This window comes from Salmo salar, chromosome 20 (genome assembly GCF_965601325.2).
Source record: "Salmo salar chromosome 20, fSalSal1, whole genome shotgun sequence".
Taxonomy (NCBI): Eukaryota; Metazoa; Chordata; class Actinopteri; order Salmoniformes; family Salmonidae; genus Salmo; species Salmo salar.
The window spans coordinates 63,513,884-63,530,360 of NC_138310.1; the positions used below are offsets into that span (position 1 = coordinate 63,513,884).

The window sequence follows — 16,477 nt, forward strand, 5'->3', positions numbered from 1 at the left end:
GTTAAATTGTTTGTCTTATTTCTTGTTTGTTTAACAATAAAAAATATTTTGCATCTTCAAAGTGGTAGGCATGTTGTGTAAATCAAATGATACAACCCCCTCCCCAAAATGTATTTTAATTCCAGGTTGTAAAGGCAACAAAATAGGAAAAATGCCAAGGGGGTGAATACTTTCGCAAGCTGCTGTATCTTCCCTCTCATGGGCTAGAATGGTCTCACCTGATTTTGACTCCTCCCGACTGCCTTCGATTTTTTAAGACATTTATTTCCATTGTTAGAGCGGCCACATGAGTATATTGTCAATATAATGGATAATCTGTGTGCAAGGCAAACGCAGCGTTCCATTGGAAATTAATGTACTTCAGGTGTACCAAAACACAATGACGCTGTCGGTCTGATCGAGGCATCACCCTCTGAGTTTCGACAGCAACACTTGACAACGTAGGGCCCTCCGAGCGAGTTGAAGGAGAGGGTCTGGTTTGGGATCATAGCGATCGATAGAGGACTCATCTTTATATCTGTGTCATTATAGTGTCCGTGACCGCATCGGCAGCGCCATTGCGTCTAAAACCCATAGGAATCCCCACCCAGTTGAGTACTGTGATTACTTTAAAATGGCAGAAGCATGGTGGAAGCCCTCAATGGTGCTGCCCATGCCAAAATGGACTTTTGGCCACTAGAGGCCTCTATCATTCTCTACGTTTGAGATTCACCAGGTATTTGTGTGCAGTACATCATCACAGACTCCACCACACCACAGCATTGTAAGTCTATTTCATTTGTAATGGTTAAAGCTTTTTGTTGTAATTGTTAACTTGTAAAAACATAGCAATAGAACTTAATTTATCAGAAAGTCAATTGAAAATCAATGAAATACATTGCATAATTTAGATTTTGTTTTATCATTTAAACAGCAAACTTTCAAATATTTTGGCCCTATTTAGAGTCATCTTCTGTGCTATTTGAGCGGAATACACTTCATATTATTGCAATAACGATTCGATTTTCATTTTAACCAATAATATTAACCTTTGCTCCAATTGTGTGTTTAATTTACATGTGAATTTTGATTTTGCGATCAAAAAGGTTTCTTGACATTACTCAAATTATTTGAAATATTGCAATAACAATATCAGGGTCTAGCAGGATGAACACTTTGGCTGTTCCAACAGACAGGGGGAAAGGCTGGTACCTTTCCCTAATGGCACCAAACACCAAAGGACCAAAGTTTGCCTGGTTGGACCCATCAAGACTTTACTGTAATTCCTAGGAACTAGTGATACACCTTTAGTTACCATCCTGTTTCTTTTTTATCCTGATCAGTCTTTGTTAATTTCAAGCATACCCATACCATGATGCAGCCACCACCATGCTTGAAAATAAGGAGGCAGTTACTCAGTGATGTGTTGTGTTTGCCACAAACATAGGTTTTGCATTTAGGCCAAAAAGTGTATTCCTTTGCCATGTTTTTTTTTTTTCAATATTACTTTAGTGCCTTATTGCATATGCACAGGATGTATGTTTTAGAATTGTTTTATTCTGTATATTTGTATTTATGTCTTTATTGTGGAGTCACTACAATGTTGTTTATCTATCCTAATTTTTCTCCCATCACAGCCATTGAACTCTATAATTGTTTTTAAATCACCAATGGCCTCATGGTGACATCCCTGAGCATTTTTCCTTCCTGTCCGGCAGCTCAGTTCAGAAGGACGACTGTATCTTTGATGTGTCTGGGTGGTTTAATACATCATCCAAAGCATATTTATTAACTTCACCATGCTTAAAGAGATATTCAATGTCTGATTTATTATTGTTACCCGTCTACCAAGCACTGACCTTCTTTATTAGGCTTTTGAAAAGCACCCTGGTTTTTGTAGTTGAATCTGTGCTTGAAATTCAACACTTGACTGAGGGACCTTACAGATGGATGTATGGGGGACAGAGGAAAGGGTAGTCATTAAACAAATCATGTCAACTCCTATTATTTCACACAAAGTGAATCCATGTAACTTATGTGATTTGTTAAGCCAAATGTTGATCCTGAACTAATTTAGGCTTGACTAAAAAAAGGGGGGTAAACACATATGCAACGACTATACACTCACTGGCCAGTACATTAGGTACACCTATATAGTACCAGGTCGGACCCCCCTTTGCCTCCAAAACAGCCCGAATTCATGGATTCTACAAGGTGTCGGAAACGTTTGTTGCTCAATTGGTATAAAGGGACCTAACGTGTGCTAGGAAAACATTCCCCACACCAGTACACCACCACCAGCTTGTACCAGACAGGATGGGTCCATGGACTCATGCTGTTTATGCCAAATCCTGACTCTGGCATTAGCATGATGCAACAGGAACTGGGATTCGTCGGACCAGGCAATGTTTTTCCACTCCTCACATTGTTAAGTGTTGGTGATCGCGTGGCCACTGGAGCCTTCCTTTTAGATGATAGGAGTGGAACCCGGTGTGGTTGTCTACTGCGATAGCCCATCCGTGACAAGGATCGATGAGTTGTGTGTTTCGAGATTCTGTTCTGCACGCCACTGTTGTACTGAGCCCACCTTTGTGGCTCACCTGTTAACTTACACGATTCTTGCCATTCTCCTTCGATCTCTCTCATCAACAAGCTGTTTTTTGCCCATAAGACAGCCGCTGACTGGATGTTGTTTGTTGCACTATTCTCTGTAAACCCTACACTGTCGTGCGTGAAAAGGCCAGGAGGGCGGCCATTTCTGAGATACTGGATCCGGCGTGCCTGGCACCGACGATCATACCACGCTCAAAGTCACTTACATACTGACCAGACCGGACACGTCGCGTGCGCGAGCGTCGCAAAATAAATGTAGAAATCCATGTTATTCAATTATTGCACCCACACTGCTCGCGCGCGCAAACGAGCGTCTGCGTTGCCAAGGGCTAAAATAGAACTCCTTTCTATTTCTGACGCAGATCGCGTTGAAAGTCCTGCCTCTCCCATCTCCTCATTGGTTTATAGAAGCAGGTACCCACGTGCCATCTCCTCATTGTTTATACCCACATATGGGTGATTAAAAGACCAACTGTTTTGCCGGTCGTTGTGGTAATACTATGAAAGTTTAGATGCCAATCACCATATAAGTTCAAAGATGAAAAAGCCTGGGAGGAGAGATGACTAGAAACGATTCGGTTGACCGTTTTGTGTTGATTAATTGTCGGAGTAGAGGACCTTGTGCATTTCAGGTAAAATAACAACTCAATATTTATATCCCAGGACAAATTAGCTAGCAAGTTCAAGCTAACTAGCTAAATTGCCATACATGTTTAATGCTTTTTGACCTGTCCCCAAATTAATGTCATTGGTTCAGAGTTTGTTTTGATATTTTAACCTGCGTGTAGTGATCGCGTTTGGTGTAGGAGGGACAAAATAAATTTATGCACGTGGGCAGCCGGTTTGGGTTGACATTAATTTGGAACAGGTCGAAAAGCATTAAACATGGATGGTGTACCTAATAAACTGACTAGCGAGTGTATTTTTTTACATTTTTTAAAATTAATTTGTAAAGATCAAGATCAAGTATTTTGTGTAGATCAATGACAAATCACAATTAAATATATTTCAATCCCACTTTGTAACGGAAACAAAATGTGAAGAAATACAAGGGGGTGAATACTAACTATAACTAATTTCCAATGCAGTGTGTAGAATTTTGATTTTTCCCAGTGCATATACTGTAAAGATACTTTAAGGAAACCAATAGCAGGTCAATCTGGTTCATTCTGTATCTAATCCAGGCACTGTCAGATTGTGTGAAGGACCTTCTCTGTCCATTCCAGAATGAGGCCATTGACCTGGTCGCGGGTATAGATGCAATGGGATTCATCAATAATGTTTCAGGAAAACATACGATCTCAACGAATATGCTCATGTGTTGTTGCTGAAGTGTGGCTGCATGCGATTTACTGCATACTAATTTTATTTCACATCCAGCAAGCTCCACTGAAAGGGCAGGAAATCTAACCACTCTGAATTATACTTAATTTAGGGGTAGTACACATTTAGGTCCTGCTTGGGGAATTGCCACAATGACACGCTTTAAGAGTAAAATATCACACCATGCAACACAAAACAAAAGCCGTGCAAAATCAATCATACTATGTGTAAAAGGGATCTGTATGGCTTGATCTACATGGAATGCTGCTGTCACTACAATCGGGTTTATAAGTCTTCTGAGAGAAAATATTGATTGGTGAAATTAACTCTCACAATCTCATCAATACAACAACAGTCTATCTGTGCTGTTTCTAAGGTGTCATTTTTATCTTGGTGGTTTTCAGAATCGTCTGTGGCCACAACCCTTGGAAAGGGCTTTCTGAAAGCAGAACACCTGTGCATACAAATCCAGAGCAAAGAGTACAGTGACTACTCAAGCAGAGAGAAGATGGAGGTTCACCTGTATGTGTTAAGGCCAGCTGAGTCACCATCACACTGACACGATTGCTTTCCTTGGTGAATAAGTCACCATTCAGAGTCTATGGCTAATGAAGGTCTATCACTCATCTAATGTTTCAAGAGTCCTGCCTTGTTTGTTAAATCCAGAGGTGAAGGATAAAGAGACAGACTCATTAACATGAATGTAGCAAGACAACATACAGTGTGATAGACCAGCTCAATGAACCCACAAGCTAAGAGGCAGTATGGCCTGTTTTGGCTGACTGTTTGTATTTGTTTCAATGAATGCAAGCATGGCCTCATTTCCTGACATAACCACTACAACACATAATCTAGTGTTGGTGCAGGAACCAAGGGCCCTAGTCTGTAGCAAAGAGTTTGTATAGCCACTGAACACCTTTGTATTTAAGTAAACATTTCCCCTTCAAGGAGATTCTCTGAATGTGTTTTGTCCTGTAACTCAGTAGGACTGCCGGTGTGCATACTGTGAGTTAAGAGTATGAATATAAATACAGTGGACATCCCAAATAGCACCCTATTCCATTATTTTGACCAGTGCCCATAGGGCAAGTAATGCACTATGTAGGGAATAGGGTACCATTTGGGACGTATCCACAACCACTAGTTGTGTGCTGCAGGGCTCCAGGTACTGATAGTGGACCAGTGGATAGAGACCGGCGGAACCATGAAGGCTGCTATCAAACTGGTGGAGCGGCAGGGAGCTACTGTTGTAGGTCAGTGTGTAATCACAGTGCCAGACAATGTCTCATTGTAGGTAGGCTAGATTTAATCTGTTGTATCAATGAAAAGTGCTAAAAATATATACTTTAATCACAACTGTATATGTAAAGTTTTCTATGTGAATTATAATCAACTAAAAGTAATGCATATTTGCAGGTGTTGCTGCTGTGGCCATTGAGAACAGCGAGGGAGGGAAGTGGATCAAGGAGAAATACAAGCTCTCACTGCATCCCGGAGGAACTACAGATTCAAATTAACAAACAATATCTCGACTCCTTCCAAGAGCTTTGCCAGTTAAATGCTCAAACTCAATGTCATGCAGTTCCGAGCAGGGTAGGCAATCTCTAACTGTGCTGACCAGGATTCTGTTACTCTAGTATGGTGCTTTGTCCAAGAAGTCACTAAGATCATGTATTGCCTTGGAGTGGTGAATGCATTCAATTATTTTGGCTTCTATACAAGCATATTGTGTATATATAGTACCTAGTGAAAGTCTAAACAAATTCAATATAAAAATGGATTAACATTTTTTATTCTACAGATCCACATATTCAAAGTGAAAGAAATTACAGCTGTGAATCATTTTGAATAATATTCTACCAACTTTGTACAACTCTTAGGGCAACATACACGCCAGTTTATTAGGTACACTACCCTGTTCACAAAAATGGTGTAGTCCTACAGATAGTGAGTCACGTGGCCATGGCTTGCTATATAAAGCAGGCAGACAGGCATTCAGTTACTGTTAGATTGAAAGTTAGAATGGGCACAATGAGTGACCTAAGCGACTTTGAGCGTAGCATGATTGTCGGTGCCAGGCGGGCCGGTTCCAGTATCTCAGAAACGACAGGCCTCTTGGGCTTTTCGTGTACAACAGTGTCTAGACTTTACCGAGAATGGTGCGAAAAAAATTATAAAAAAAACAATTGTGACAGTCCTGTGGGCGAAAACAGCTTGTTGATGAGAGGTCAAAGAAGAAACTACAGGTTTGTGGTGGCAGCATCATGTTATGGGTATGCTTGTCACCAGCAGGGACTGGGGATAGGAGGAAAATAAAAATGTATGGAGCATAACCCAGGTAAAAAGTTATAGGAAATCCCACCTCAGTCTTCTGAAAACCTAACCCTGGGATAGATGTCTTAAATTCAACAACAATTACATCTTTGGCATTACAATTTGGGTATCAGAATGGCTTTCCAGGTGCTGAGTGTTCCTAAATAGTCCATCAATGATTCCCAACCAAATGTACTGAGCTTGAGCAATTTTGACAAAAACAATGGATATACAGTATGTTGCCCTAAGAGTTGTGTAAGGTTGATAGAATCTTATTAAAAATGATTCACAGGTGCTTCCATCAAGTATTAACTCTGGGGTGTGAAGACATACAGTATGCAATCAATGCATCCTCATTTTGTATTCCTTAGTAATTTAATATATATATATATATATATATATATATATATATATATATATATATTATTCACTTTGAAAATGTAGAGTAGGTTGTGTAGATAGATACTGTAAGAAAAATATGTCATTGAATAATGTTCTGTATAATTTTAAGGCAGCAAAATTTGAAGACTGTACAAGGGGTGTGTAGACTTTCACTAGCAACTGTATGTATAAATTGTGTCATTAAGAGGCCCTGGCTAATATGACAAACAGTTAAACATAATTTAATAACAGATTAGTGATTCATCCTATATAGAACATTCAATAATAACTTAGAAGTATTTGTTTTATAATTATAAAGTCTAATTACCAGTAAAAAGTTGTTTGATTTGATACAGAGCAGTGATTGTAAAGCTTACATGTATATTTTGAGCTAAGTGTAGTAATTTGTGATATACAGTATCTTTATAGAGCTAAAACTTGCACCTGCAATTAAACATTACAAAAATGACTGAAATAATCTTTGTCTAAAAGGAAAACTAAACATATACACTTTTCACTCTGATTATGGTATTCAACTAGAGGGATAATATAAGATCAGTCATTCAAATATCACACATCATTAAAAATCAATAATTCTCAGTTATATTATTGTATCCATCTAGTGTAGACGAGGTACATCTGACTAATACACATCTCTCATACTGTATGAATGCAGTTGTGCTGTTAAAAATAGGATTATGTAATCATACTCCTTAGCTAGCATAATATAACATCCCAGGAAGGAGTCATGAGTTTTAATCTATGCAATAGTTACAAATTGTGCAAAAAACATGTCGCATGGAAACAACACTATACAAAACAACGCTGTAAAAAATCTAATAGGCCTAATGGTGGAGTGTCTTAAAAATATCCATATTGGGTATTTGAATACATCCATGATTGTCCATACTCCATAGCTATTAAAGCAGTACCTCGATCACAATATCTGTCAGGACTCAAGAACTGGAATTGTACAGTATGGAGTACAATGACACAGAGGAAATTCTATTCCGAAACTCTGGATAGGCAAAAATGAGCCAAGCACCACAGGAATCCACATCCAACCAAGAAGCTGTTCTTTCCGGGCCAGCAGAAATTAAAATCAAATGTCTGTGAAGGCAAAAGTCTCTGTCTTGCCTCACTGCAAATTCCATGTCTCTGGGGGTGGTCATGGGTTCTCAGTTTCTCTTCTGAGGAAATTATGCTTTTTGCTTTGGTACCTTTTTACTGTAGTAGTCATGTTTGTCTTCATTGACAACAGTTTGACTGTTTCTTCTTTGATGTTGCATACAGGTTGTTTGAATTACTGTTAATTTCTGAAACAAACAAGAAACTCGCATGAAAAAAGGCTCTTATGTGTTTCTTATGTTACTCATACAAGGGTCTGTATGTAACCTAGTTAGGGTTAACGTGGCAAGAGAAGTGATGTTATTCGTATTACATAATGCATGGTGCCATATTTTAACAGTGCACAGCTGTGTACTCACTGATAACGTCCCCAATGTGTCTTGATCCACTCTTCTCTAGCTCTGCCAGAACGTTGACCTCAAATGCCAATGATGCAACACGGAAGAAAAATTCCCTCACATTTTCCCCTACAACAAGAACAGGAGGGGAAAAAACATGAAGTCACATTTGTTCTTCAGATGTTTAGACAATTAGTTAACACAAATTATAATACCGTCTCACAAACAAGTAGGCTGTATCCTGTCTTATTACTACCAGTCTCAACATTGATCTGATGTATTAGCCCACCAACCAGTCAATGACGACAAGGCCCAATACTCTGCTTTGATTTCCTCAGCCAGTTTGATGGCATCCTGTTCAATCTGAGAGTACTGAGCAGGAGACTGAGAAAATAACAGAGAGAAGAGGGAAACACAATAGATATACAAAACATATTATTATTATTATAATAATAATAATAATATACAGTATTCCATTAATTTTTAGTATCCAGTATATAGTCTGAACTTCGACTTCTGGAAGTTGACATGAGCGGAGAAAACGGATCAATTGTGCCTCTGCAGATTGTATATAAAAAGAGTGAACACATACACTCAGGTCTTTCTTTGTGCCCACCAGGAAAAGCTGGACATTGGTAGGATCATTCTCCTTCAAGGCATCTTCAAGCCACTGCCTGTGGATAAACATAGCGACATTCAAATATGTTAAATGGAATTTACAGAGCACACGTGCAGCTGAAATGTTTATTCATACTCACGTCAGTTGAATCTAATTTATTTTACCTTGCATGGCGCAAAGATGCCACATCATTTACATCAAACACAATAACAATCGCTGGAAAACAGAATTAACTTCATTAGTAAACTCAAACCTCATCAAATCTGTCCCTAAAAACATGGCAACACGTTTTAGATTGTAATAAATTATAAACATAAAAACTGTTCAAAGAGAAAGTTTCCTTACTCTGAGCTCCCCTGTAGTATGTGGAGGCAATACACTTGAACCTCTCCTGCCCCGCAGTGTCCCATCTGTAGAGGAGAGAGATATTGGTGAGTGAAGGGACACAGATTAGCTCTGGGGATTAAGACTGTAGAACACACCAGTAGAGTGAGACTCACAACTGTAAACTGAAAGGCACCCCCAACACTTCAAACCGCTCCATCTCAAAGTCAACACCAATGGTCGCCTTGTAGTTCTTGTCAAATGCATCCTTGCAAAACCTAAAAAGCGTAAATTATTAGGAAAATCCGATAACAATCTGTACTTGCAAACAACCTATAAAAAAACACAACCGACGGTATTCCAGTTTGGTGTATGCACTGCATTCCATCTGGTTATTAATTCACCAAAACGGCCCAGTTGACTGATACTGCAATCAAGTACTACGCACCAGGAATATCTAAACTTTGCTTACCTATTAATCAGACAGGTTTTTCCCACGGCCAGGTCACCAACCACTATGACCTTAGCGATTTTAAACCTACTGGTTTAAAATCGGAGGTGCCACAGACATAGAGACAATCAAAGATAACAATGAGACAACATACCACCCTCATAATACCATAAGGGCATTATGATATACTACCTGTATATCTTGAACATGAAAAGGCTTTGTGGCCTACCCACCCTACTGTGCCAGTGCGTTGCTCCTGGCAGGCAGTCTTCACTTTGGAGTTGAACTCATCTTTAGTTTGCACAGCAGCCTTCTTACTGTAACACTAGATTAAAACATAATGAACACAGCTTTATGAGATTGGTGGCCTAAGCAGCCTAGAAGGCAAAGGAACTAAGTGTGCAAGCACAGACAGGGTAGCACATTCAAATGACTGTTTGACTGCTAGCATGTACTGTATGATGCTTACCTGAGGAAGCTGGGCAATGACGCGGTCCTTTCGAACAGGAGGCAGCACACTCATGGATGGCACTCGGACAGACATTAGGCCAAGATAACAGTCAGAGGGACCTACAGGGTACAGAATGAATAAGTGGAGGGGGCAGAGAGAGACTTAGGTTTTGTCATTGCTTAATTATAATCACCTTTATAATAAAGCATTGCATGCATATCATCGCATTTGCATAGTGGTCTAGACTAGAGCAGTAGAGTAGAGGTGCTAGCAGATTATTTATTTTTTAGTCTAGTGTCCAGGAAAAATGTGGCCGTTTATAAATGCATTTCATGCAATTTTATGTGACAGGAGACTTTAGCTGAATCTTTTTTAATACCACACAAATTATTGAAATTTCAGGCTACTTTGACACTGACAAACTGAGAATGTAAGATCATTAAAAATGACCTCGTCTTCAATCCATCAATAGACTAGGCCTAGGTGTGTGGAGGAGACACACATATTGTACAATATGAGGGGGAAATTATAGCCCTAAAAAAGCTTTCCAGTTTCACTAACTCACCGGCGATGGCCGATGCACTCATGGCAAAAGCTTCTCTATCGTTTTAGTTTGGAAAAACAATGCTGTTTGCCGTTAGGCCTATTTAGAAGATGATCAAATATTTTCTTAGCCTACAGATAAGTAATTTTGTTTCAGCAGGAGCCATTTGCTTTCCAACCTGTGCTATCCCACAATTCTATACTGAACTATAAACGCAACATGCAACAATTTCACTGATTTTACTGAATTACAGTTAATATAAGGAAATTAGTAAATTGAAATATATTCATTAGGCCCTAATCTATGGATTTTATATGACTGGGCAGGGGCGCAGCCATGGGTGGACATAGGTCCATCCACTTGGGAGCCAGGCCCAGCATATCAGAATTAGTTTTCCCCCAAAAAAGGGATTTATTACAGACAGAAATACTCCTCCGTTTCATCAGCTGTCTGGTATCAGATGATCCCGCAGGTGAAGAAGCCGGATGTGGAGGTCCTGGGCTGGCGTGGTTATTTGAATTTTATTTTATTTAACTAGGCAAATCAGTTAAGGACAAATTCTTATTTACAACGATGGCCTATCCCAGTCAAACCCTAATCCAATTGTGCGCCGCCGTATGGGACTCCCAATCACAGCCGGTTGTGATAAATCCTGGAATCGAACCAGGGTCTGTAGTGATGCCTCTAACACTGAGATGCAGTATCTTAGACCCCCTGCGCCACTCGGGAGCCCCGAGTAAACGTGGTCTGCGGTTGTGAGGCCAGTTGGATGTACTGCCAAATTCTCTAAAACGACATTTTGGTAGAGAAGTTAACATTCAATTCTCTGGTAACAGCGCTGGTGGACATTCCTGCTTCTGGTGGACATTCCTGCTGTCAGCAGGACAATTGCATGTTCCCTCAAAACTTGAGACTTCTGTGGCATTGTGCTGTATGACAAAACTGCACATTTTAGAGTGGCCTTTTATTGTCCCCAGTACAAGGTGCACCTGTGTAATGATCATGCTGTTTAATCCGCTTCTTGATATGCCACACATGTCAGGTGGCTGGATTATCTTAGCAAAGGAGAAATGCTCACTAACAGGGATGTAAAAAAATGTGTGCACAACATTTGAGATAAGTAATATTTTTGTGCGTATGGAAAATGTCTGGGATCTTTTATTTCAGCTCATAAAACATGGGACCAACACCTTACATGTTGTGTTTATATTTTTGCTGAGTATTTGAAATATTGCAAATGCATGCTGTTCACTGACAGATTTGCCACGCAATCCCGACTGTGGGCAATGCCTTGTGATTGGACTACACACAATCCACAGCTAGGCTATAAAAAAAGAAGCTATTGGCCCCCTTGGGTAAATTATAGGCCTACTCCTGGTGTAGTATTGTGAATTAATTTAATTTATTTCTCAACATATGGCAGTAATTCTATAACTTTGGCAAATGTATTTCAATTTATCTACTGTGCTGTAGCACCACCAGCGCCCTTCCTTCCCATAGCTATGAGTCTATAAGGAAATAAATGATGAAGCACCCTTCCCATAGCTATGAGTCTATAAGGAAATAAATGTGGCTCAGTTGGTAGAGCATGGTGTGTGCATGGTGTGTGCAACGCCAGGGTTGTGGGTTCGATTCCCACGGGGGGCCAGTACAAAAAAATGTAATGCATGAAATGAAATGTATTCATTACTGTAAGTCGCTCTGGATAAGAGCGTCTGCTAAATGACTAAAATGTAAATGTAAGTACAACTCTGGAGAGATGGTAGTTGCAGGCTCATGTCTATCAGAGTGCCTGTAGCCTTTCTCGCACCACAGCAACTGCAAAGAGTTGGTCTCTAGGCTACAATGTTGAGCAAATCATAAACCCGGGATGGCCCAAACCAAATAAATTCAGGCGCGGGCTGAAAACCTACGTTTTCACATTAGGCTACGTGTTTAGGGTGCTATGATAATTACAGAGGCGGCAACACGAATTAACTGATCGCTTTTATTCGAATTTAAACATTGCAAACAGTGGAAATTATGTATCATGACACGAGATTACCGGATCGTTGCAAATAGGTTCCGGAACGAAACAGTCCAAAACTGAGAGGTTCCGGATCATGTTCCGACAGGATTCGGCTCAAATTAAGTACTGGGTTTTGTTAACATGACAATTATGAGCAAGAGTAGCCTATGCAACATGTGGGATGACGCACCACTACACGATTACAATTTTACGCTACTGCTACTCTCTCTTCATCATATATGCATAGTCATTTTAACCATATCTACATGTACATACTACCTCAATCAGCCTGACTAACCGGTGTCTGTATGTAGCCTTGCAACTTGTATAGCCTCGCTACTGTTATTTTTCACTGTCTTTTTTACTGTTGTTTTATTTTTTTACTTACCCACTGTTCACCTAATACCTTTTTTTGCACTATTGGTTAGAGCCTGTAAGTAAGCATTTCACTGTAAAGTCTACACCTTTTGTATTCAGCGCACGTGACAAAAACTTTGATTTGATTAGCCTATGAGTCAGTAGCAAGTAACTCGTCTGTTCTGGAGATGATCCACTAATCTCTATTTTAATCCTATTGTTCTGTGCACAAAGAAAAATGAATTACTGTTACAATAATATAGCTAATTCATATTGAACCGATAATAGATTGTAAAAAAGGATTGTTGTTCTTTATAATTGTAATCATGCTTCATCATAATTCACATGATAAGAAGCAACTCTAGCCTCTTCAAGAACCAAACACGTGGACACATTGAAACATGATCTCCCAAAATGGTTTAATAAAAACCGAAGTTGTCTACAAAGGAAAAATAAAAGCTGCTAACGAACGGAGTCCATGCTGGGATGTCACTGGAGCTACATACCTTGGAACGGGACTGGATGGAGTTTTCTCGTCACGCAGCGTAACCCTTCAGTCAATAAAGAAAAGCTTTGACTTTTAGTTTGGTTTCAAGATTTGAGGATTTACATAAATTAATTAGAATCTTTCAAAAAAGCTCACCGTATTCGTTCACACCAAATAAACCAGACCTACGGAAGTGAGTGGGAAATAACGTAGTCTGCAAATTATTTAGGTTTTTAGGCGGACCTCTGACTCAGCTCCAGGTTCTCGTTGGAATTTGGGAAATAAAGTCTTTGCGAGTTGACTCCCCCTGGCGGCAGATATCATCGGACACAATGTAGCCCAAACACGCATTTATTTTCTAATTTGTTGCATCATTGTTCATTATACAAAATCTTGTAGGCTACAATGCAACATTATAGCCATTGGCGTCATATTCCAGTGATAGAACGCTGGGTTTTCTGTCCTTTGATATTTACTACAGGCCCATGTTGCTTTGCCACTTTTTCTATTTCTTTGCTCATCGACACTTCCTGTCTCGTGGATACATGGTGTCGGGTGTCTTACCAGTAGTAGCCAATGGAAAAGTACAATTAGGCAGGATTTTAACTCCACATCTTGCAAAATACAGTATGTTTTGTTGCTTCTTTCCTGGAGGTGGTATATTCGTCTTGCATATGCACCAGCATCAATAATCTCTTTAGTTTACACAAAACAGCTCTAGAGGGCGGCATAGATCCATAAAATATTTTATCTTTACGCAATTGGACTATAATTCAAAACAGTTAAACAATGTTTTCCTTCCTTAACTAATGGTATTTATTTGTTCAACAGATCACGAAGTAGCGTTCAACAAACAAAAGGCTTTTAAAGGGCTTTAATAAGGCACATCAAATCAAATTATTAAAATCAGAGATGTCATCTTCGAGTCAAGCAATTGCTTCATAATTTATTATATGTTAAGGTATATTTTACTTTTTACAGTAATATGTATTTTTTTTTTACTATACAGAATAAAAATATAAAACGCAACATGCAACAACTTCAATGATTTTACTGAGTTACAGTTAATAAGGAAATTAGTCAACTGAAATAAATTAATTTGGCCCTAATCTATGGATTTCACATGACTGGGCAGGGGCACAGCCATGGGTGGGCATGGGATGGCATAGGCCCACCCACTTGGGAGCCAGATCCAGCCAATCAGAATGAGTTTTTTCCCACAAAAGGGCTTTATTACAGACAAAAATACTCCTGTTTCATCAGCTGTCCTTCTGGTCTCAGACGATCCAGCAGGTGAAGAAGCTGGATGTGAAGGTCCTGGGCTGGCGTGGTTACACATGGTCTGTGGTTGTGAAGCCAGTTGGACGTACTGCCAAATTCTCTAAAACGATGTTGGAGGCGAAATTAACATTCAATCCTGCAACTCCTGCAGTCAGCATGCCAATTGCACACTCCATCAAAACTTGAGACATCTGTGGCAGTACTGTGATACAAAACTGCACATTTTAGAGTGGCCTTTTATTGCCAGCACAAGGTGCACCTTTGTAATGATCATGCGGTTTAATCCGCTTCTTGATAATCCATCCACCTGACAGGTGTGGCATATTTTGGCAAAAGGAGAAATGCCAACTAACAGAAATGTAAACAAATGTGCACACAAAATTGGAGAGAAGTAAGTTTTTGTGCATATGGACCATTTCTGGGATCTCTTATTTCAGCTCATGGAACCAAAACTTAACAAAAAAATGAATGCAAAATGTAAAGTATATTTGGCAAGAGCCCGTATAGCTCTTCAAAACAAGGCACTGACCGTTTATTGTACACAGTTCTTCTACAGAGATTTCTGTCCACATCATTCAGTCTAGCGTCACATTTATACAGTGTTGGGGAGTAGTGAGCTATCTATGTAGTTCAACTAGTAATTTTACTATATTTGCAGTAGCTTGGTGGTAGTTGAACTAAATTCAAATCTTTGTAGTGTTTTCAGTAGTTTGTTACTTTTTTTGCCATGTAGTGGTGTAGCTAACTCATGGAACTGCACACCACTTTTATTTGAAAAAATAAAAGATGGGTGAAGTAGGCAATAATTTCCTGTCTTTTTTGGCATCAAACCTGCCTCATTCAAATCAAATCAAATGTATTTATATAGCCCTTCTTAGATCAGCTGGTATCTCAAAGTGCTGTACAGAAACCCAGCCTAAAACCCCAAACAGCAAGCAATGCAGGTGTAGAAGCACAGTGGCTAGGAAAACCTCCCTAGAAAGGCCAAAACCTAGGAAAAAAACTTAGATAGGAACCAGGCTATGAGGGGTGGCCAGTCCTCTTCTGGCTGTGCCGGGTGGAGATTATAACAGAACATGGCCAAGATGTTCAAATGTTCATAAATGACCAGCATGGTCAAATAATAATAATCACAGTAGTTGTCGAGGGTGCAACAGGTCAGCACCTCTACTGCTCCTGCTGTCTCTAGAGAGTTGAAAACAGCAGGTCTGGGACAGGTAGCACGTCCGGTGAACAGGTCAGGGTTCCATAGCCGCAGGCAAAACGGTTGAAACTGGAGAAGCAGCACGACCATTCACACTTGAAACGTGTTTAATTAGCTAAATTACACATTGTTACAATATGACCCCAAAGTGATCAGTTCTTGAAATTTGTAGTCTAAGTCATATAAGATGTACAATGTTTCTACAAAGTAGTTTAGATTAAAGTTGTCTGTTAACTTTGAAAAAGCAGTTAATCATTTTTTTGTAACTTTAGTAACTTTAGTTACGTAAACTATATTTTTCTTAAGGGTGGCTTTAGTGCACCTTAACTTCTTCCAGTGTGAAGAAATTGGTAGCTTGGTAAACTAAACTCAGCAAAAAAAGAAAATGTCCCTTTTTCAGGACCCTGTCTTTCAAAGATAATTAGTAAAAATCCAAATAACTTCACAGATCTTCATTGTAAAGGGTTTTAACACTGTTTCCCATGCTTGTTCAATGAACATAAACAATTAATGAACACGCACCTGTGGAATGGTCGTTAAGACACTAACAGTTGCAGATGGTAGGCAATTAAGGTCACAGTTATGAAAACTTAGGACACTAGAGGCCTTTCTACTGACTCTGAACAACACCAAAAGAAAGATGCCCAGGGTTCCTGCTCATCTGCGTGAACGGGCC

General features: G+C 39.5%; 1 protein-coding gene and 1 long non-coding RNA gene across 4 annotated transcripts; one reads left to right on the forward strand and one right to left on the reverse strand.

Annotated features, from left to right (window-relative positions):
• Positions 1 to 2,343: 2,343 nt before the first annotated feature.
• On the forward strand, positions 2,344 to 6,626 carry LOC106581196 (uncharacterized). The gene is made up of 4 exons (XR_006760993.2): positions 2,344 to 3,224; positions 4,320 to 4,437; positions 5,073 to 5,168; positions 5,332 to 6,626. It is a non-coding gene; the product is annotated as an uncharacterized LOC106581196 (long non-coding RNA).
• Positions 6,627 to 6,835: 209 nt separating this feature from the next.
• On the reverse strand, positions 6,836 to 13,956 carry rab34a (RAB34, member RAS oncogene family a). Of its 3 annotated transcripts, XM_014163091.3 has the most exons (12): positions 13,473 to 13,955; positions 13,336 to 13,380; positions 9,939 to 10,039; positions 9,703 to 9,794; positions 9,491 to 9,556; positions 9,195 to 9,296; positions 9,040 to 9,104; positions 8,859 to 8,910; positions 8,668 to 8,749; positions 8,369 to 8,459; positions 8,097 to 8,204; positions 6,836 to 7,925 (listed from the first exon to the last, which is right to left on the reverse strand). In XM_014163091.3, exons 3-12 carry the CDS (start codon positions 10,011 to 10,013, stop codon positions 7,858 to 7,860), a joined length of 801 nt encoding a protein of 266 aa, XP_014018566.1. In that variant the 5' UTR covers positions 10,014 to 10,039; positions 13,336 to 13,380; positions 13,473 to 13,955; the 3' UTR covers positions 6,836 to 7,857. The 3 variants fall into 3 exon arrangements, with proteins under 3 accessions (XP_014018566.1, XP_014018567.1, XP_082822763.1); XM_014163092.3 differs by lacking the exon at positions 9,491 to 9,556 and having other exon boundaries at positions 13,473 to 13,954; XM_082966637.1 differs by lacking the exons at positions 9,195 to 9,296; positions 9,491 to 9,556 and having other exon boundaries at positions 13,473 to 13,956.
• Positions 13,957 to 16,477: the final 2,521 nt, after the last annotated feature.